The sequence below is a fragment of the Mus caroli genome, unplaced genomic scaffold, assembly GCF_978045245.1.
Source record: "Mus caroli unplaced genomic scaffold, Mus_caroli_1 scaffold_2, whole genome shotgun sequence".
In the NCBI taxonomy this organism is placed as follows: Eukaryota; Metazoa; Chordata; class Mammalia; order Rodentia; family Muridae; genus Mus; species Mus caroli.
Window position 1 is genome coordinate 136,054,421 of NW_028227257.1, and position 23,742 is coordinate 136,078,162.

The 23,742-nt window shown below is 37.2% G+C and overlaps 1 protein-coding gene across 13 annotated transcripts in view; it reads left to right on the forward strand.

The window, feature by feature from the left end:
• The window catches only part of Qtman (queuosine-tRNA mannosyltransferase), a 384,758-nt gene that overhangs the window by 119,482 nt on the left and 241,534 nt on the right, over positions 1 to 23,742 (forward strand). For 8 of the 13 annotated variants that reach the window (XM_029469981.2, XM_085834936.1, XM_085834939.1 and 5 more), the window contains one exon: positions 4,124 to 4,323. In XM_029469981.2, coding sequence (XP_029325841.1) covers positions 4,145 to 4,323 — 179 coding nt within the window. In that variant the 5' untranslated portion in view covers positions 4,124 to 4,144. Of the gene's footprint in view, positions 1 to 1,615; positions 1,774 to 2,210; positions 2,270 to 2,371; positions 2,506 to 4,123; positions 4,324 to 23,742 lie in introns of those variants that run through there. The other 5 variants (XM_085834933.1, XM_029469959.2, XM_085834935.1 and 2 more) reach the window with 3 other exon arrangements.

Sequence of the window (23,742 nt, forward strand, 5' to 3'; positions counted from 1 at the left end):
ATAGGAAATGTGCCCTGAAGGCAGTGTCCCTCTGGTCTGCAAGCCCTTGACAATGCAAATTTATCTGAAGAACAGCTGAGCTGAAAAGCTACATCAGGGCTTTCCTGTGGGCCATCAACTGCCTAGGAAAATACTTTCCCAGACTTATTCTAGAGGGCACTGCATCTCTAGTCCAGTGGAACCATATCCAGCTGACAGGAGAACTTGGCAGTGCTCTCTGTCTGATACTGGTTTTTCTGACCTGGTAGATGGAAAGTAAAGGAGTCACAGAAGCTTGAATCAAAGTTTCCCAAAGCCACTGAGGACAGGCAGTGTTTGGCAGTCAGACTCCCTGCATTGAGTCCATAAAGAATGAAGCTATGGAAGTGAAACTCAAGTGACCACAGAAACCCCAAGATGTTAGAGAGCCTGGGGCATGGCACATTCACTTATGGAAGGAAGGCTACACAGAATGCAGTCTGATCAAGAGTCTTTATGTGATGCAGGTAGTGGGGCTTCTCAGTGCTGGCAGAGCCTCCGTGAGTCTTCCACTAGTCTCTGACGATGGCTAGGTAGTACCTACAGGATTTGGTGTTTGCTCTGATGGTTTACAGCTTGCACTGCTACAGCCTTTATTTTCTTGTCCTCTCATTTCTCCTTTTAAGAATGTGAATGTTTATTCTGTGTCATTTTACATTAGCATCAAGTAATGTGTGTGTTTGTGTGTGTGTGCATGCGTGGGCATGAGTGATGTTTAAGAGATTGCCTTGAATCTCAAAAATACTTCCAATTTTGAATAGCACTAAAATTGTATAACTCACGAGATCTTTAGAGATAGACTAAATGTATTTTGAATTATGAGATTAAAGTCATACTTTAGATGTTGGGGTAGAATGTTGTGATTTAAAGTTGGGGTGTCAAATTAATGGGGGGTAATCTTTAGAGTCAACTGAACTAGATATATAATCATCATGGAACACTGCTGACTGTGTCTATGTGGTCTTTCCAGAGAGGTTTAAGTGAGGGAAGACTCACTACTGACTGTGTATGGCACCATCCTGTAGGCTGAGATCATAGACTTGAATTGAATATAAAGGAAAAAGCAAAAGCAAGCCACGCACCGCATTCATCTCTCTGCTTCCTGACTTCAAATACACACTTATATAGGCTCAACAACATCTTTTGACAGACTCATCATTTTAACTGTCTTCTGTCAAGGAAGCCCTCTCCTTGATTTAGAATTAGAATTTGAAAGTCAGAGGCCTATTTATTTTTACTGCTACTTTCTACTACTGTCTCCTTACTAGTCCCTGCTAGCGGTCAGAAAATGCCTATATGGGCTGCCTGCTGGTGAACCTCCATTATATGAGGGTGACCACCTGTAGGTTTCTCTGGCTACGAATAAAATGGACAAAAGTGCATTGCCTTTATATTTTGCAAATTGTGTTATAACAGCAAAGTATATGGTTTGAGCTTCATGTTTATTTAAAGCAGTGTTTTCTAAAACAAAACCAAGCACACTGAAAATATTTAAACCATTCCTTAATGTGCTTTAGTGACATTTGGTTTGAATCTTTTATTTAAAAGTCCGTTTCCCTATTTCGTTTGTATCTGATGGAAATCATCTTTGTTCCAGGTTGTTCTTCAAGAAGAGTACAGGGAAGAATACATTTTCTTCTTGCCACAAAAGTTCCAGTAGAAGTAGTGTTGGTGCTGCCAGGATATGTCTGTTTCCATAAAACAAGCAGAACAAATTCCATGAATCAAAGCCACTAAGTATAGTTTTCAGAGATGGTAGGACATAGCTATTTTCCCTAGAAAAATATCCCAAATGTAGGCACACCCATTGGCCACTAGAAAAAATGTTCAAATAAATGCTGCTTCAAACCTGCAGAAATTACTATGGCTATAGTCTTTTTTTCTTTTTTTTTTTCTATTTTTGACCTCCCAGTGCTTTGTTTTTAGATTTGTTCTGGGTTTGAGTATACAGCAGCATCTACAGGAGCTATGTCTAGGATGACTGATGGCTTACTGACAAACCTGTGGGATTCAAACTGTGGGATTCAAATACGAAACATTTGTAAAATAAATAAACAGCATGCTTTTGATTAATTGTAGAAAGTGGCAAAATGATTTAGACCTACAAAAGAAGATATTTTTAAACTGTTTTTAACCTGTATTGCTTGAAACCTTCAATACAATATTATAAACTCTTTTCTTTGCTCTTTCAGATATTTTCAGGTTGCTTTTATCAACATCACTTGCAGAATTAATCACTTCCAAGTATTAAGTATGTGTGAGAACATACTGAATGTTGGGTTGTAAAAGCAGGAAGGGGAACCCCAAAATCTGAACAGCTAAGCTCTAGCTTCCTTCTTACCTCCAAACTGCAGGGTTCTGGAATTTCTATTTGAAATACCAACTACTGATGAGAAATGGATTGGATTTCAAATTTACCTGCACATTCACTTTTCCTTTCTGTCCTTTCTAGAAGGCTTTGATTGAATTACTGAATTTAAAACTCAGGTATATGCAGTGCTGCGCATTCTTGCTAGTGGGCTAAAGAGCTAGTTCTTTGATAAGCTGCTCTTCATCATGTAATCTAATTTTATCTTTATAACATGCCTCTAAGTAACATAAGGTAACTTACCAATATCATACAGCTGGAAAGTAAACAGAGTCAAACTTGTCTCTTTCTCTTAAATACTTAATCTTCCTTTGCATGTAAGTGAATTAATATCTCCTCCTCCTCTGTCCTCCACTCCCATATATATGTACATGCATACATGGTGCGCACACATAGACACTCACACACCGCATTTTGCTCTCTTCACTTCCTCATTGGAAGTTACACACACACACACACACACACACACACACACACACACACACACACACACAAGTTTAGCTATCAGTTTGAGGAACATGATACTCCTGCTTTGAAGGATAAGTTATGTAGGCCTTCCTTTGAGCACAATCAGGCAATTTTATCAGTAATAAAATCATTGAGTCATTAAGACTAAGAATTTATGTAACATTATTTTAAAAAGCTATATATTATTTAATGAGTATTATTTACTTCATAAAAGAAAATTCAGAAACCTGGAATATTTTTCTAACAATACAACATTCATGTACAGATTGATGTTCCCCCTTTATTGCAGGAAAATACATATAATTTCAAATGTATGTAGTTTCAATATTTATACATATTTTTATTTTATTGTGTATATTAACTATTATTAAAAATGAAAAATTGCTTTATAACCACTCTTTTTGATGGAATTTTACCATAGCTTAAGAACTCTACCATTATTAGTTTATTCTCCCAATGGCTTAATAAAAGCAGTAGAAACTTTCCTGAATCACAAATGTAATGCCTTTAACACAAATTTTTGGTCTTCCCAAATAGGGTAGGATATTGAAATTAGACAGTAGGGGATTAATTAATCAAAGATGTATACTGTGGCTCAAGAAATAATGTCCTAATGTTTTTATTTCATTTTAAAGATTTATTTATTTTATGTATATGAGTATACTGTTGCTGTCTTCAGACACACCAGAAGAGGACATCGAATCCCCATTACAGATGGTTGTGAGCCACCATGCAGTTGCTGGGAATTGAACTCAGGACCTCTGGAAGAGCAATCAGTGCTCTTAACCACTGAGCCATCTCTCCAGCCCCATGTCCTAATGTTTTAATGCTAGAAACTTGACTTTTAGATGCAAATGTACTTTGTATTACATATGGATTTATTGGGAGAAGTGATAACCGGAGAGTCAATGAACAGGAAACAACCTTAAAAATGAGGCTAAGTCTGGGGCATCATGATTTCAAGGCTGGACATTTCTATGTTATGAGATCCTATCTTAAAAATGTAAAAATAAGTAAATTAGGTGACCAGTTCAAAGACAATTTAACGAAGTTGCAGATCAAATAAGATCAAAGATCACTGTGTCTTGTTCAGCACTGAACTAACCAGTAAGGATCTCTTCTCTTTTTGGAAAGAATTTTGTCCTTCTAGGTAGGACATCAAACTAAGAGTTATGGTTGAAATAATCTTAGGACCACAGGAAACAGAATTAAATAAACATATATGTTTATATATACACATATATAACAAAATTTATTTATTTTTTTCAGCCTGAAGGTTTGAACAGGCCAATGAGTATTGTCATCATCGAGGCATTTTATGGAGGCTCCCATCGACAGCTGGTAGAGCTGCTCCAAGAAGAATTAGATGACTGTGTGTTGTACACTCTTCCTGCAAAGAAATGGCACTGGAGAGCACGGACAGCAGCCTTATACTTCTCACAGAATATTCCCAGCAGTGAGCACTACAGGTAATGGGGCTCTACTTTGCTCCTAAAGTACTATCAGGTTATTCTCTCCTGATCCATGTCTTCTAGAATTTCTCTGTGGACTTGATAGAAAGAAAGAACTTTATAAAATATAGAAAAATTTGAGAAGAAAGTACTGATTACATTTTAGGAGGAAACAGATAATCTTGAATATTTTGGACGTCTCTTATTTAGCCTTTTGTTTTCTTTTTTTTTTTTTTTATTTGACAATTTTGTCTATGTATCCAGTATATTGTGATCATTACACTTTTCCTGATTGATAGGTAATGAAAAACTGTCTGATAGTGGCTCCCATATCTGGTGCTCTTACTCTTCTGGATTCCTCACTGTAGGATTGTATTGGTCAGTTGTGAGGAGGATTACCTGGGTGATATGAATGGAGCTGAAGCAGATATAGGTTGTTGGAGAAAGGGTATTTTAGAAGCAGTAGTGTGCATCTTGGTTCCAGGAACCAGAGCCATCTGCTGCTTCCATAGTGAACCAGCTGTAAGAAAGGCAGAAACTTTGATTTACATGTATGTTCTTGTTAGCACTAACTTGAGGGATTTAGAAAGGAAGCTGGTTTATACATGAAAATCATATATTGCCTGTAAAAACTCAGATTCTCACACATGATTATATAGTAAGCATCTTAGACACAAGAATAACCAGTTTTTAAGCTATTAAATTCTGTCTCTGGTTTTTAAGGATATGAAAATTTTCGCTCATGAAGTGTTTAAGCCGGGGAACCTTTCCCACTATGCTAGTAGTTTTTTGTGTGAGAAAAGAATGTGGCTTTTGATAAAGAGGACAGGCAGAACTGCTGGGTAGGGTGGACAGAAGCAGAAGAGGGGTAGGGCAGGGAGGCCAGGTAGAGCTAGATCGGAGGCTGAGGGACTGCTTATGCTGTACAGTTGTTGCCCCAAGCAAGATCCCCAAAATCTCCCACAAGAAACTTTATGATCATGAAAGATAATTTTCATCACCAAGTTTGTTCGATGAAGAAAGATTAACAGTACTACCCAGGCATACTTTTAGATATTTCAACACAGATTTAACTGAGGAAGGAAGACTCATCCTGAACAAGGGCGACATCAAGCACTGTGATGGCGACCCAGAGTACGTAGAAATGGAGTGGGGGAATGCCAGCAGAGTCCTGCTGATGCTCTGTTTCTTGATTCCTGTTCAGCATCATGGACTCAGTGCAGCTCTTCTTAGGCTGTGCCATGCTGGCCTGTTGTAAGGATTGGGAATCCAAATTAACCCTTCCTTACTGAAGTTGCTTTCTGTCATGCATTTGGTCACAGTGACTGGAAACGTAACTAATAAAACAGTACATGATACTTGTATTAAAATACTATGTTACTACATTAGTTAAGTGCTCTGTTCATGTTTTTACATATAAGTTAAAAAAAGACAAAATGAATGATAGTTTTGAAAATAGACAAAACTCTAATTGCAATGAGAGATTTCAATACCTTCTCAGAGAAGGAGAGTTGAGATAAGAAGGATGACAGAGAGGGAAGGAACACTGACTGTCCCCTTTATCTATAGTATACTTTTTAGACATTGTCATATCTTAATTGAATAGGTTTCATTATGACATTTTATCCGAAAGACATATACTTTGTACATATAGTTCTCCTCTAACCATCTATTATACCTATGCTAACTCTGGCTGGTTTACTTCTGTGCCCCTATGTATATACTAAAATGTAACAAGTTATACATTTAACTGCCTTTATGAAATTAGACAATGCTTCAGAAACAGTTAATCCATTTTCTAGATCTTTTCTTATTGGAAATCCATAAGATTTCTTATGATTGAGTAAACACAGAGAGTTAGTTGGACTTTACAAAGCACTGAAATGTTTTTAGAGATAAAGGGTGTTTTAGGAGACTGCCATTAGACTGTGCAAAATGAAAATCTTCATCTGGACACTCAGTCCTTCATCATCCTCCTGTGATGATCCTAGGCTTCAGTCCTCGCAGTTGGCCTGCACATCACAACTAAAGGCAAACTTCTAACCATGAAGCAGCTCTTTTCTTCCCTAATAGAATACAAAAAGTGAATACACCCTTTTACAGAACGCACTGCAGAAGACTTCTACTTACATTTCACTCATTGTGGGAACACAGGTTGACCAACTGGAACTGTAAGCAAAGTTCAGAAGATGTGGCAAAAGAGATTTAGATCATAAAAACCTTAGGTCAAAGCCCCCTCCCTGGTCATACATGAGCTTTTGAAAATGGCTGTAGTATATAGAAAATACAATATGGAAAATTACCTGAAAGTACAATCTGAAATGGTTTTTGGCATGTTCTTTATTCATAGAGTAGTTGGCATTATACAAAAAGCAAACAAACAAAAATGTTTAGAATTCTTAATAGTGCCATTCCAAAATGATATTCAGATGTGTACAATGTGAATCTCTCTGATGTTTGTGCTTGGCTAGAAGCAGTAGCGTTCAGTTACTTCTCAATTCATTGGCCTTATACTAGTTGTACTTCTTATGAGGAGAAGACTGGATGACATCTTATGTTGTATAAATAATTTTGTTATGAGGTAGGGTCTAGCACCCTATAATTTGATTGTTCCACTGATGAGAACTGGCTGACGGATTCCTCATCGCTTGCTTTGTGGACCAAGGTCTCTGTTCTGGATGGTCTTATAGCATTTTCTTTTGGTTTGTCTTCATAAGTCTTATTTATTGTATCTACCCTGCATAAACTAGTCTTCTAGATTTGGATGGGGCATAAGACTTTCTCCATAAACTTTTATCTCCTTCAAGTCTCCCTCAAGTCTCTATCTTCACTTTAAATATCAGTAATTGATTTTGAAAATGTTGAACACACTAATACAGAAAGAGACTAATCCTGAAAACTAAATAATTCAGTACAATGCAGGTATGGCCTCCCTTGCTTACATCATCTCTCCCTCCATCCTCATTCGTTCTGATGCTTGCTTTCTTTTTCCATCTTTCTTTCTGTGTCTCCCCCAACACACACACACGCACGTACATCCTTCCTTCTTTCTCTATCCCTTTTCCCCTTCTTTCCTATCTTCCTTGCAAAGCTAGAACCTAAACCTGTCCTTTGTCCTCTACAGTATGACTTTCAGGGTTCATATTTTCCACTTATTCCTGTTTTCTGTGTCAGTTCTCTTGACAACTAAAATATACTGCTCACGGGGTGGAAAAGTTTTCTTTTTCTGGACTTTGTAGTTTGTTCTGTCCACAATCTGTAAGCTGAATAAAAGAAAATACTTTATGTATTTAGTAGTATGTACTGTGAAGCTACAGTTTCCAAGGAGTTCAACCATTGCAGTGGAATTTTAAGTAAATGTTTTTAATATCTTGCTTATTTTAAAATAAAGTATTACAAGTAAGATTCTACACCTAGGTGTTGATTCTTATCAGTGTATGATGTTATTTCTAATAGACTCTGTTTTAAAAACCTCTATTGTAAATCTGCTGTTTGTAATATTTAAAAATTCAAAACCACATTTTAAAAACATGGGTTTTTAAATTTACATTTACAGATTGAATGAAAGAGTAAAAAATTCTCCTAATGAATGCAAAATACAGTAATTTTACTTTATAAATATCATATGGTTTTTACATAATACTGAAGTTTTTAGAGCAACTTTAGGGTACTTCTAGTCTATTTTTACATGGTGAGTGTCTTTATCATGGTTAGTCTTCATACCATAGAAAAAATACATTTAGAAAATATAAGACTATAATTATTTTCAACTCCTGCTTATTTGAGAAAGCCTCTTCTTCTTACTACTACTACTACTTCTACTACTACTACTTCTTCTTCTTCTTCTTCTTCTTCTTCTTCTTCTTCTTCTTCCTTCTCCTCCTCCTCTTCCTCTTCCTCCTCCTCTCCCCCCCCCCCCCCCCGTCTCGTTTTTTTGAGACAGGGTTTCTCTGTATAGCCCTAGCTGTCCTGGAACTCACTCTATAGACCAGGATGGCCTGAAGTCAGAAATCTGCCTGTGCCACCACAGCCCAGGTGCCTTTTCTTTTCTTGCCTAAGGCATTAGTCAAAGAAAATATTGAATGGTTTACTCAGATTTGAATCTGATTCTCTTGCATACTCTGAAGCCATGCTGTAGACCCTCCCTCTTTTCATTTACCCTTCCTTCTTATATGCTATCTTTATTTTTATGTGTGTGTGTGCATAAGTATATGATGTGTATGCATGTGTACATGTTTATTTATAGTGGTGTCAGGGTTTTACTTCTATCAGATCCTGTTGCTTCTACTACTTGAACCCTTGGCCAGCAAACAGTACTAAGTCTTTATCCACATCCTTGCTCCGGGTACTAGTTTCCCATCTTACCTTCTTCCTTTATCTCAGATCCCAGCAAAGTCTTACCTTCTCTGACATACTTTTCGTAGCATTGTATCTGAAATGAAATTTCTATTTCAGCTTATTTTTAGCTATCTAAAATGTTTTTAATGATTCAGAATTATTTTGATGGCCTTGTAATTTTTTCCTGTCAGTTTTATTCTGGGCTTTATTATGACAAAGACCATATTTGTTATGTTTACATTTTACCCATACTAACACAAATATACTGTCTGTCAGGTTAAATATTGCATAGTAAATATGACTGGGTCAGTGGATGAAGACACTTAGAAACAGGAGAGTTGACACGGTGTTCTGAAGTGTGTGTGTGTGCGCGCTTCTCTTTCTTTCTCATTTCCTTTCTGTTTTCTCTTTCTTTTTCTTTCCCTCCCTCCCTCCCTCCCTCCCTCCCTCCCTCCCTCCCTTGCTATAGGCATTACCACTGTTTCATGTTTGAGACATTTCTTCTATGTAGCAAGTTTTTAAAGACATCGAGTGGCTCATGTTAAATGAGTTTTATAGATTTAGGAAACAAGTCCAAATGCAGTTTTTCACTTTATGGGTTATATTAATCATATTATGAAATGACTATTACCTGTTAGATTTTATAAAATTTTATAAATTATAATTTATTATAATTTCTCATTTAAAAGTTAAACATTTTTGGAAAAATAATTTCAGCTCAAAAAACTTTCTCACATTTGGCTATGATACTTCACAAAATGTTATACAATTTTATATTTTAAAGATTTGTGGTTTTAGCAGTGGCCACCCATGAGCAGTGCCTTTTAATAGTACAGAGAATATGTGGATAAGCAAGAGATTAGAATTTGGTCCAGAAAAGTTATTTTGCTTGGCTATTGCTATTATTTAAACTTTTGGAAAATGGTTTTAGACAGACATTTTTTGAGTTAGTCACAGATACGACTAGTCACTCTGCATTCTGGAAACAGGTAGAGATGAATGCTGTTCCTTCTTCCTTTTTCCTTCTGTTCAGTGACTGATTCTGGTTGAGGAAACCTAATGGAATGGTCTTCCCATACCAGTTACCTCAGTTTCGATGTGCATCACCTAGGTGACTGTGGCTCTTACCAAGTTTAGACTCAGTATGAAATGTAACAATGAGACTTTAATAAAAGTGAAACTATCTTTTGCTGGCAGAAACACTATAGTCAAACATGGAAATCTGGCACAATAATACAGAAAGGACAACTGTTGATATAGGCTGAGTTGGAGACCAGTAATGGAAGAAAATGATCATCAGATTCTTAGCATCCTAAATAGTAGTGGGATTTCTGAATGAGAGCAATGACAAATGGGATTGACCTAGGGGAAGAACTAACAGGACAAATGAAAATCATTGTTGTGCTTCATTGGTTAGGAATTTCTTTTTTTTTTTTTTTTTTTTTTTTGGTTTTTTTTTGAGACAGGGTTTCTCTGTGTAGCCCTGGCTGTCCTGGAACTCACTTTGTAGACCAGGCTGGCCTCGAACTCAGAAATCCGCCTGCCTCTGCCTCCCGAGTGCTGGGATTAAAGGCGTGCGCCACCACGCCCGGCTCTAGGAATTTCTTGTATCCAAGCCAAAGTGAAATTTAGTGGTTTGTGATTAAACAGTTTGAGATATAAGTTAATTTAGTCAGTGCCATGGAAGTAACAATGAAAATATTTTATTGCCTATAATGTTTTTAAAGTAGATAAGATGAATTGTAGACTATTTTTTACTAATTACATTGGCTCATAAGTTTGCTTTGACAGTGTTTTAAAGTACTCCATGGACCTAAATGTAGTACAACTTTAAAAAGTTCATACAATCATGACTCCTTTCTCTTTTTAAATAAAATCGTATGCTAACATACATATGCAGCCAATAATGATTCATTATTTGATATTAACTTCTCATATTTACCACCTTCCAAAAAGCTAGGCATGAAGTTTGCCTTAGAGTTCCTGCATTGTATGGTTTCCTCCATGGCCGATGAGTGAGTCAGTGTCTGATGTACTCAGAAGACAGTACAGAGAAACAGTACAGAGGTCTTCCTCAGTGACCTGGCATAGCAGGGACGCATTGATAAAAGCATATGACACAAGACACATGGAATAAGAGTCTGAGTGAGAAGGGTGGCTTAGAGACTCAAGGTCTAGTATAGCGATTCTTTTTCCCCTTTCCTCCATTTCTTCTCCATACCCTGTAGGTACTTTTGGGGTGACATTCACTTGAGTCAGACTTTCTAAAGCAGTCAGGTAATGTTTCTCTTTGATAATGCACCTTCCATTACAATAGTAGTTCTAATATGTGTGAGAGAGGATTTTATCCTTATGGTTTTTTGGCAATGTAGAATTGATAAAGGCATTGATTTGTATATAAACTGTTTGGGTGTTTCCACAACTTTGGGAAAATGGAAGGAGCTAAGAATGTGAACTTTAAAACAAAAATAATTTCTTTGACATGAACTTAAATTTAATAGAAAAGTTAGAAGATAAAATCCAGTATCCAGTATAATTGATGGTACACTTTATTTGTATAATGTGAGCTTGTGCGTGTGTGTTTACCACTTATATTACCAAGATTCCCATTAAAATGTCATAAATATTGACCTTACCATGTTACATCCTGAGTATCATTAACTTCTCAAGAGGAAATTTGACTTTTTACTCAGCTCACCTTTGGAAATACACTGTCTACACTGTTGTATAAGAGTACTGTTGCTTGTGTCAGGCGGCCAGTGCTCCTGCCGGGAAGCTTCAGCAATGTGTGAGCTATCTTCCAGTATAATGTGGAAGATGCTGTCACTTGTAGTTATGAAGAGTGTATTGGCTTGAATAGGAATGGCCCTTACACACTCATATGTGAGTGCTTGGCTCAGAGCTGGTGCTACTAGGAGGTGTGGCCTTGATGGAGGAAGTGTGTTACTGTGGGGGTGGGGCTTTGAGGTCTCCTATGCTCAACTTTGCCCAGTGTGGCACACACTGTCTCTTTCTGTTCCCTGCAGATCAAGATGTAGGACTCTCAGTTCCTTCTCTAGCTCCATATCTGCCTGGATGCTGTCATGTTTCCCATCATGATGATAGTGTACTAAACCTCTGACACTGTAAGCCAGCCCTAATTAAGTGTTTGCCATTATAAGAGTTGCCTTGGTTATGCTGCCTCTTCACAGCAATAAAACCCAAACTAAGATAAAGAGTTACTGTTTAATAACATTTCATTCTTCACACACACACACTTTTTTTAGTTATATTTTTGAAAAATAAAGGAAGCAGAGGCAAAGAATTTAGTTCTTATTTCCTATAAAATTGAATGTTTTTATATATGTAAGTAGAGAGTTGATTTAGGTGACATTTTGTTGTTTTTGTTCTTTTCTTGTGAATTTTATATTTAAATCTAGAAATAGCAGAGAGAAGAGATTACCAACAAGAAGTAGCAGTGGCACTCTGAACTGATGGCCTGACAGCACGCAGGTCTTTGCAGACACTGTGTTAGTGTTTGCATGGCCTGATAGATGAATGAATGATCTACTTGACCACTTCTTTGATTTTTCATGGAAATGCTTTCAGAAAACTATTCAGAATGCTTACATTTTATTTTCATTAAACACAGTTGGAAATAGAGTTCCTAACTGGATCAGTGAGAGGAGTTTCAGTAAATACTAATCCCTTGAAAAAAAAACTTGTGAAGGATATGGGTTTCTTTTTGACTCTTCCCTTTCGAACTTCTTTGGCTCAAAAAACGAAAAATCTGCTTTACCCTTATCACTCAGCCATTCTAGGGTTTCTCTTGTATAGTGTTATGATGATAGACCATTCAAATAACATCTAAACTTAGAGGATTCAGGCATTTATATTATATTAAAAGTTACTGTATGTTACAGAAGAAAGGAAGCACTATATTTAAATAGAAAAGCAAAAGACACATGATATGTCTTTTATTTCAGAAAAATAAGAAAACCTTTTAAGCAGCACAACATTTTGTTTGGTATTTTTATTTTACATTTTAAAATTTGTAGATTGCTGGTGGGGAATTTCCTTGTCTCGAAATTTATCTATATGGGTCAATTGAAGTCTTTTTTCTAATATGCATGTTAAAATGGAAGGAGCTATCTGAATCATTATGTCCATATTTGCAAATCTGGACATTCAGTTTCTGCTCACTAACATTTACCTATATTTCTGTCCTTGATCAGTTTGACATAGACATTTTTTCTTAGGCAGCATGACTACCGAGAATGACTACACACACACACACACACACACAGAGTCAGTTGTTTGCTCATTCACTTGAAGTACTACTATGTTTGCTAAAAATTCCTTCAGTGATTGGCATTCCTTGGAGCCTTTGATGGGTTTTGATGTTCATTACTGAATCTGCTGCCTATTTTACACACTATCTCATATAGGAGATGGGAGAAACAAGTGGCAATAGACTTGAAGTCACAGAAGATGAATTCAGAGTCTTAATTCTGCTACTAGTGTTGGTCCATTATCATTTTATAACTTTACCTTCAAATTTTCTTGTGAAGAACAAATAATCTTTCAGGGATGGTCTGGGAGCCCTCCCAGCTTGCAGAATTAGGGATTGAACCAGAAACTAGATAGGCTCCCTATTATGGACCCATATCTCAAGCCCTGTTCTTAGTCTTGAACATTTTATAGGGCTTCTTTGTTGTCCCGAAACTCAGTTCGGAGCTTAGGAAGGTCTTCAGCTTAAGGATTAGTGTCCTGTGCCAGCCTGCCCTGCAGTTATAAAGCTGAGAGTAAAATATAGTAAAAGTTGAACACTTTGAGGTGGAGCTTATATTGCTCTTTTAAGTGATCCATTTAAAAAGTTTTAAAAAAACAATGTATATAATTTAATCTCTATCTTTTCTTTCTTTCTTTCTTTCTTTCTTTCTTTCTTTCTTTCTTTCTTTCTCTCTTCCTGTCTCTTTCTTTCTTTCTTTCTTTCTTTCTTTCTTTCTTTCTTTCTTTCTTTCTTTCTTTCTTTCTTTCTCTCTTCCTGTCTCTTTCTTTCTTTCTTTCTTTCTTTCTTTCTTTCTTTCTTTCTTTCTTTGTTTCTTTCACTGGATATTTTCTTTATTTACATTTCAAATGTTTTCTCCTTTCCAGGTCTCCCCTTCAGAAGCCCCCTATCCCATCTCCCCTTCCCCTGCTTCTATGAGGGTACTCCCCCACCCACCCACCTTCCCAGTCCTGTCTTTCTCCCTGGCATTCCCATACACTGGGGCATTGAACACCCTCAGGCGTAAGGGCCTTTCCTCCCACTGATGTCCAACAAGGCCATCCTCTGCCATATATGTGGCCAGTGCCATGGGTCCCTCCAAGAGTACTCTTTGGTTGGTGGCCCAGTTCCTGGGAGCTCCAGGGGGTCTGGCTAGTTGATACTGTTGCTCCCTCCATGGGTCTGCAAACCTCCTCAGATCCTTCAGTCCCTTCTCCAACTTCTCCATTGGGACTCCCACGCTCAGTCTAATGGTTGGCTGTGAGCATCCGCCTCTCTATTTGACAGGCTCTGGCAGATCCTCTCAGGAGACAGCCCTATCAGGCTTGAACAAAATACTCACAGGAGGAAATACGGAGACAAAGTGTAGAACAGAGACTGAAGGAAAGGCCATACAGAGACTGACCCACCTGGTGATCCATCCCATATACAATTTCTGTCTTTTCAATTACCAATTTTCAAATATGAATAAGAGAGGTTTCATAGAATGAATACCTTAGGAAAAAGATGGTGTTTAAGGAGTGCTTGTCCCAACAGTGCATTTCTTCCACTGCAGGTAGGTGAAATTCGTCATATTTGAAGTAAATGAAATAATAGAAAGAATGTTATTTGTAGATCCATGTTTTTCTTTAATTTATTGCAGTTGTGGTGCCCAGCTTTGAATTTTAGCTAAGTTGAACTAGTTAACTCTGTACTTTTATTAGTGATAGTTAAAGCAGTGGCAACTGTATGTAGAGAGAGAATTAAGAGTATTTCACTCTGTGCTGAAGAGAGGATTAGTGGTTAAAAGCACTGAGATCATGAGTCCAATTCCCAGCAACCACATGATGGCTTACATCCATCTTTAATGGGATCCAGTGTCTGAAGATAGCTATAGTCTGAAGCTATAGTTTACTCATATACACAAGATAATTAATAAATCTTTTTAAAAAAAGAATATCTTACTCTTATTTTTTGCAAACAGTTGTGCCATATCATATATTTTATAATATTCTGATTGATACTTGATATGAATATATGAAAGATGTTAGTTTAATTGTATAACAAAAGAAAATCTGTGTACTTATATCATGGATTCAAAGGTTTGATAGTATTTATTGTCTTTTTAGAGAAAAACAACAATTTAGAATGCAGAACAATAACCAACTTTATTTTTTATTATTATTAATCTTTCCATTTGTTATTTCTCAAATGATATCCCACTTCCTGGTTACCCCCTCCAGCAACCTCCCATCCCACATCTGACATCACTGTGTAGTACTCCATTGTGTATATATACCACATTTTCTGTATCCATTCTTTTGAGGGACATCTGGGTTATTTCCAGCTTCTGACTATTATAAATAAGGTTACTATGAACATTGTGGAGCATGTGTCCTTGTTATATGATGGAGTGTCTTTTGGAGTATCTTATATGCCCAGGAGTGGTATAGCTAGGTCTTCAGGTAGAACTATTCCAAATTTTCTTAGGAATCTCCAGACTGATTTCCAAAGTGGTTTTACTAGCTTGCAGTCCCACCAGCAATGCCTCCAGTTTTCCTCTTTCTCCACATCCTCATTTGCTGTCACCTGAGTTTTTGATCTTAGTCATTCTGACTGGTATGACATGGGATCTCAGGGTTGTTTTGATTTGCATTTCCCTGATGACTAAGAATGTTGAACATTTCATTAGGTGCTTCTCAGCCATTTGGTATTCCACAGTTGAGAATTCTCTATTTAGCTCTGTACTCCACTTAAAGCTTTGGTGTTCTGTTCAGGAATTTTTCTCCTGTGCCCATGTGTTCAAGGCTCTTCCCCACTTTCTCGTCTATGATTTCAGTGTATCTGGTTTTATGTGGAGGTCCTTGATCTACTTGGACTTAAGCTTTGTACAAGGAGATAGGTATGGATCAATTTGCATTGTTCTACATGCATACTGTCATTTGAACCAACACCATTTGTTGAAAATGCTGTCGTTTTTCCCCTTAGCTTCTTTGTCAAAGATGAAGTAACCATAGGTATGTGGGTTCATTTCTTGGTCTTCAATTCTATTCCATTGATCTACCTGCCTGCCACTGTACCGATACCATGCAGGTTTTATCACAATTGCTCTGTAGTACTGCTTGAGGTCACGGATGGTGATTCCCCCAGATGTTTTTTTTGTTTGTTTGTTTGCTTGTTTGTTTTTTTACTGTTGAGAATAGATTTTGCTATTCCTAGTTTTTTTTTTTTTTATTATTCCATATGGATTTGAGAATTGCTCTTTGTAACTCGAGGAAGAATTGAGTTGGACTTTTGATTGGGATTGCATTGAATCTGTAGATTGTTTTTGATATGATGGCCATTTTTACTATATTAATCCTGCCAACCCACGAACATGGGAGATCTTTCCATCTTCTGAGGTTTTCTTTGTTTTCTTTCTTCAGGAAATTGAAGTTCTTGTTATACAGATCTTTTACTTGCTTGGTCAGAGTCACATCCAGATATTTTATATCATTTGTGAATATTGTGAAGGGAGTTGTTTCCCTAATGTCATTCTCCTCCTTTTTATCCTTTGAATAGAGGAAGATTTGTTTGAGTTAATTTTATATCCAGCCACTTTGCTGAAGTTGTTTATCAGCTGTAGGAGTTCTTTGGTAAAAATTTTGGGGTCGTTTATGTATTCTATCATATCATCTGCAAATAGTGATATCTTGTCTTCCTCCCTTCCAATTTGTACCCCCTTTGATCTCTTGTTGTCTAATTACTCTGGCTTGAACTTTAAGTACTACATTGAATAGGGAGAGAGTGGGCAGCCTTTTCTTCTCCCTCATTTTAATGGAATTGCTTTGTGTTTCTCCCCATTTAGTTTGATGTTGGTTATTGGTTTGTTGTATATTGCTTTTATTATATTAAGGTATGCACTTTGAATTCCTTATCTCTCCAATCCTTATTGTGTAAGGTTCATGTGTGTTTTGATCTTTAGTAACACTTCTTTTACAAATATGGGTGCCCTTGCATTTGGTGCATAGATGTTCAGGATTGAGAGTTCATCTTGGTGGATTTTTCCTTTAATAAGTATGTAGTGTCCTTCCCCATCTTTTTTGATAACTTTTGAGTGAAATCTATTTTAGTGGGTATTTGAATGGCTACTCCAGCTTGTTTCTTGGGACCATTTACTTGGAAAAATTTTTCCCATCCTTTTACTTTGAGGGAATGTCTGTGTTTGACTCTGAGTTGTGTTTCCTGCTTGCAGCAGAATAGTGGGTCCTGTTTACATATTAGTATGTTAGCCTATGTCTTTATGGGGAATTGAGTCCGTTGGTGTTGAGAGATATCAGGGACCAGTGGTAGTTGCTTCCTGTTATTTTGGTTGTCAGAGTTTTAATTATGTTTGTGTGTTTCTCTTCTTTTCAGTTTGTTGTGAAAGCATTAACATTTTGCTTTTTTGGGGGGTGTATTTTCCCTCCTTGTATTGGACTTTTCCTTCTTATTATTCTCTGTAGGGCTGGATTAGTAGAAAGATATTGTTTAAATTTGGTTTATCTTGTAATACTTTGGTTTCTCCATCTATGATAATTAGGAGTTTTGCTGAGTATTATAGTTTGGGTTGCCATTTTTTTGTTTCCTTAGGGTTTGTATGATATCTGCCCAAGATCTTTTGGTTTTTATATACTCTGTTGAGAAGTCTGGTGTAATTCTGAAAGGTCTGCCTCTATATGTTACTTTATCTTTTCCCCTTCTTTCAGTATTCTTTCTTTGTTCTGTGCATTTGGTGTTTTAATTATATGATGAGAGAAATCTCTTTTCTGGTTTCATCTGTTTGGTGTTCTGTATGCTTCTAGTATGTTTATGGGCATTTCTTTAGGTTAGGGAAGTTTTCTTATATAATTTTGTTGAAGATGTGTGCTGGCCCTTTGAGTTGGGAATCTTCACTCTTTTTTATACCTATTATTCTCAGGTTTGGTCTTTCATTGTGTCCTGGGTTTTTTGAATGTTTTGTGATAGGAGCTTTTTGCTTGTTGTATTTTCCTTGACTGTTGTGTCAATGTCTTCTCTTTTATCTTCTGCGGCTGAGATTCTCAATTCTAACTCCTATATTCTGTTGGTGATGCTTGCATCTGTGACTCCTGGTTTTTTTCCCTAGGTTTTCTTTCTCCAAGGCTGTCTCTCTTTGAGTTTTCTTTAATGATTCTACTTCCAGTTTTAGATCCTGGATGGTTTTGTTCAACTCCTTCACCTGTTTGATTGCATTCTCCTGTATTTCTTTAAGGGATTTATGCATTTCTTCTTTAAGGATTTCTACTTGTTTACTTGTGTTCTGCTGTATTTCTTTAAGGGAGTTCTTTATGTCATTCTTAAAGTTCTCTATCATCTTCATGATATGAATGTGTATATATGAATATTGTTTTATGGGTGTGTTGGGGTATCCAGATTTTGCTGTGGTGGGAGAATTGGCTTCAGATGTTGCCAAGTCAAATTGGTTTCTGTTGCTTATGTTCTTAAGCTTGCCTCTTGCCATCTGGTTATCTCTGGTGTTATCTGGCCTCTCTGACTCTCTGTGGAGCCTGTTGTTCCTGTGAGCCTGTTTATCTTGCTATCCTGTGATCCTGGGGAGTAGAGCTTTAAATGAGCTATGTGGGCTATGTGGGATCCAGTCCTGCACTTGGGCTTTGCTCCTGGCAGGCACAGGTGGGAACTGGAAGGTGCACTGGTCTCTGACTGGGTGGGAATCTGCTTCCCTGGGTGATATGATATGATATGCTGGGTCTTGGGGCGGGGTTTAAGGTCTCACCTGTGAAGCTGGATCCCTCTGAATACCTGTGGAGTTGAGCTGCAACTGTGGTGTGTGCTGTGTGGGATCGGATCCAGCACTGGGTCTCTGCTCCTGATCTGCACAGGTGGGATCGGTAAGGCGAGCAGGCAATAACCAACTTTGTAATATACAATAGATATTTTCATTTTTAAAACTCAGGAAAATAATCATGTGAGTATTTGAACATGAAGAAATTTCTAACAATTTTAAAGAAGAGCAATAACTAAATATCCTAATTACCAAAAAGGTTAGAATATTGAGTTAAATTTTCTAATGTATCTAGTTGAAACGAATACACATTTTGTTAAACACAATGTGAGTTATGTTTTTGTTACCAAGAGAATTTGTAAATAGAATATTAATTAGGAATCTCCTGTGCTTTGTGTCATGTTCTATACTCTTGGTACAGATTACTTAGATTGAATGTTTCACCTTACCTTGAAATTAATAATTTTCAAATTCATTTCTAATTCACAAGTTTTTGGATATACATAGCATAGTGTTACATTTTCCTCACTTCATACATTACAGAAAACACAAGCTAATATGCATATCTATCATTTCACCAATTCTTTATTTTTTTAAGGTAAGCATGTTAACAATCAGCTTTCCTCCTTGGTTTAAACAGTGATTTATTGTTAAATTTCAGTACCATGCAGTGCAATAAATATCTAATAGTTTGTATTCTGTCTAATTGAAACTATATCTGGTCATGTGCATATCTGTCTCTGTCTTTCTGTATCTCTCCCTCCCCCATTCCTCCCCCATTTCTCCCTGCTTCCCCTCTCCCTTCCCTCCCTTCTTCTCCCCCTCCCTCCCTTTCTATCTCTGTTTACATGCCTGTGTTTGGATACTTTGGTAAAATTTAAATAAACTTCCAATCTTGTTCCATCTTAAATCTTAGTAGCTTCTTCTTGTCCTAGTTTATACTGAATCCTCTGCTTTCTGATTTTAGTTCTACACATTGTATTATGGATCTCTCAAAGTCTCCAAATCTAAAAAATAAGATATAATATTAATGCAATTGTTACTTGTATAAAACCCAAGTAATTTCATACATTCCTGAAATATATCAAAGTTTAAAATGCTATGTTTGCTAGAAAGTTCTGAGTAAATAATGTGACTCTCTTGTACAAAAGGGCCCATGTGTCATATATTCAGTGGTTGCTCTGTGCAAGTGTTTTCCTTCCAGAGAGGAATGGCTAGTTGCTATTGATGTGTGGCTCACTGAGTATATTTAGTGCTGTACACAACTCTTAGTATGTCCGATCTAAAGCCTCACTGCATTGTGTGCACGACCCACATCTAGTGCAGCAGTGCAAGTCCTGCTCATGACATTTTATCATTGTAAGTTCAAGATTTCAAGTATAAATATAACTCAGCAATTCTATTGCTTTGTTTCATTTCCTGGGTATTTTCTTTCCTATTGTTTTGTAACCTTTAAGGCGATATTTATAGAAATGCAAAACATTCTTGCTACACAAAAACTTATCAAATGGGCTCCATAACTTTCTTATTAAAGGAAGTTCTAATCAGAATGATTTTTACTACTGATTTTCACAGTAAATCAGAGCACAGGGATACTGTCTTATTTATATTTATGTTTTTACTGAGTGATTTAAATATTCCAATGAAATTTGATTTTGGAGTATTTGGTTATGCTTTGACCCCTAGTTGGGTGTTGTTATAAAGCCATTAATTTTATCTAAGTTATTTATTGCATGGAAGATTACACTGATTGGAAGTCACATGGCTTATTTCCAATGAATCAATGAGTAGTTACTGGTTAAGTCTGAGGTTTGTTTCTTCATTCAAAAGCATAACTTTTCAGTATCATAAATGTTTTAATATTAATAGTATTGGCTTTTGCCCATCTTTTTTGGCTTTACTAAGAGTACCGGGAATTTTTTTTAATAAGCTTATTTGACAAACCATCTCTAATATGGTTATGTAAATTATTATTAACCCAAAGACCCATATTAAGAGAGCTTATTCTGTCAAAAAAGTGGAGACTAGAAGTCCAAAATCATGTGTTTGTTGGACAAAACTCTTTTCCAAGGCTCTAGGATAGAATTCTTTCCTGCCTCTTAGAGCTTCTCCAGTTCTTGGGAGTCATCAGGTTGTAGCTACATTACTTCAGTCTCTATGTCTGTTGTCAGGTGCCTTGTATTTAGTTTATTACCACAGCAACAAAAGCTGACTGCATGCTAATCTAATTGATAAGTGTCTTCTGAGAGGTAGGGAAAAATGTTAACCATTTGCCCATTAGTATAAAATCTTAACCTGTGATAGCACTCTATTTTTAATAGTATTCTTAACTATCAGTGTCTTACATTAAGATGAAATGACAGCAGCTTAAAATTGTAAAATTCTAATCAAGCTGCTCTCATTTCACAGTTGAAGAGAGTGAGGTCAAATTGTTGAAAGCTTGAGGAGATTGTGTGGGTCCTCTTTGTTTAGAATTGAAATCTGTAAAATGAATTTAATGTTAGCAAATTTAACATTATTTAGGATCTATTAGGAAAAATCAGTGACGGACTTCAAAGAAATACTGGAAGAATTTTTAATTATTTCAGGACAAATGTAAGGAGTGATCAGTTTTTCAGTAATACCCTCTTGTCCTGAATGCAGGTGGAAAGGAACAGCTCAGATATCAAGGGGGAACAGATGCAATCAAGCAGTGGCATGGCTAGAATTTGTTAATGACAGTTTGAAGAGTAATATCTCAATCGAAATCAAATATAAGGTAAACTCTTACAAATCTATGAAATAGTTTGCCAAATCAGTTCACCCCATTGCTTCTTCCTCTAGATGCAGTTTTAGCTTTGTTTTTCAAGAAGTGCAGTTGCTTTATAATTATAGTCTCTAAAAACCTTAACTTGTAGCTACTCAGTGCCTAATTTCTCTATTTTCCTTATTAAGTGTATTGTATCTGGAGGCTTTCAAATCTCAAAATGATATTCATGCCTCAGATTTCCTCTACGTGGATTAAGGTTGTATGTTTCTAGTTAAATCACTTATGATTTCCAAAAGACAACTTGATCAACAAGGTAATTCAGTATTTCTATTAGCTATGGTGGTCCTCTGTTTTCTTTCTTTCTAATTAACTAATGAATTTCTTCTTTTTTATTAATAATTTTATTCATTTATATTTCAAACGATATCCCCCTTCCCGGTTTCCCCTCCACAATCTCCCCATCCCATGTCCCCTCCCCTTTGCTTCTCCACCCACTTACCCACTCCCACCTCACTGGTTCAGCATCCTACGCTGGGGCATCAAGCCTCCACAGGACCAAGAGCCTTACTGCCCATCTCCCAGTCACCCCTCCCACAATCCTTCTCCCATACCCACCTCCCATTCTCCTATGAGCTGTTGGGACCCCCTTGGGTATCCCCACACCTCAGCATTCCAAGTCTCTCTGAGACTAGGTGCTTCCTCTCCCACTGAGGCCAGACAAGTCAGCCCACCTAGAAGAACATATCCCACATACAGGCATCAGCTTTTGGGATAGTCCCTGGGATAACTTTTTGGGATAGTTCCATCATTTGGGACCCACATGGAGACAAAGCTGCACATCTGTTATATATGTGCAGGGAGGCCTAGATCCATCTATGCTGTGTATGTTTTTTGATTTGTAGTTTAGTCTCAGAGCATCCCAAGAGTCCAGGTTAGTTGATTCTGTTGGTCTTCCAGTGGAGGGCCTTACCCATTAGAGGCTGCAATCCTTCCTTTTATTCTCCCATAATAGTCTCCAAGCTCCATTCACTGTTTGTCTATGGGTATCTGTATCTGAGTCAGCTGCTGGGTGGAGCTTATCATAGGACAGCCATGTTAGACTCCTGTCTATAAGCATGACAGAGTATCATTAATAATGCCAGGGATTGGTGTTTGCCCATGGAATGGGTCTCAAATTGGGTCAGTTATTGTTTGGCCATTCCCTCAGTCTCTGTTCCATCCCTAATCCCTGCATTTCTTGTAAACAGAATAAGTTTTGAGTTAAGACTTATGTGGGTGAGTTGGCGTTCCTAAAGCTTTCACCAGTGTTCCTGCCTGGCCACAGGAGGCAGCCTCTCTAGGCTCCATTTTTCCATTGCTGTGAGTCATAGCTAAGGGCACCCATATTGATTCTTGGAAGCTTCCCCTATTCCAGGTCTATGTCTCTTCGTGGAGATACCCACTACCCCCCACCAGTCAGTTGCAGATTTCCATTCATTTTCATGACCATCTGGTTATCTCCCCACTTCTCCTCCCCACACCGGACCTCTGAACCTTCCCCACTCCTGTCCCTACCTTCATCTGCCTTTCGTGACCACCAATTTCACCTTCAAAGTGAGGCTCATGAATCCTACATTGTGTCCTTCTTCCTGTCCAGCCTCCTTAGGTCTATGAAGTATAGCATAGGCATCATGTATTATATGACTATATCCACTTTGGGACTGTGTTATTTCATGCAATATGATATAGTCTCAAGATCCATCCATAGTTTAGCAAGTGTCTTTGTGGTATGTGGAACATCTTTTGGGTATATACCCATGAGTGGTATAACTTGGTCTTTAGGTAAAACTATTCCTAGTTATCTGAGAAATAGCCAACTTGATTTCTAAAGAATTGTACAAGTTTGCAGTCCCACTAGCAATGAAGTGTTAGTCCCTGATGAATGAATGAATAAATGAATGGGGTCCCCTTATTCCCGATCCTTGCCAGCATGTGCTATCTTTTGAGTTTTTGATCTTAGCCATTCTGATGGGATTTTTTGATTTGTATTTCATGATGACGAAGGACTTTGAACATTTCTATAAGTGCTTCTTGGCCTTTCTAGATTTATCTGATGAGAATTCTGTTTAGCTCTGTGCCCAATTTTTAAATTGGGTTATTTGGGTTGTTGGTGTTTAACATGAGTTCTTTTTAAAATTTTAGATACTAGGGCTCTTTCAGATGCAAGGATGGTGAAGATCCTTTCCCCAGTATGTATGCTACCATTTTGTTGAATTGACAGTGTCCTTTGCTTTACAGAAGCTTTCCAGTTTCATGAGGTCCTATTTGTTAATTGTTCATCTTAGAGCCTGAACCATTGGT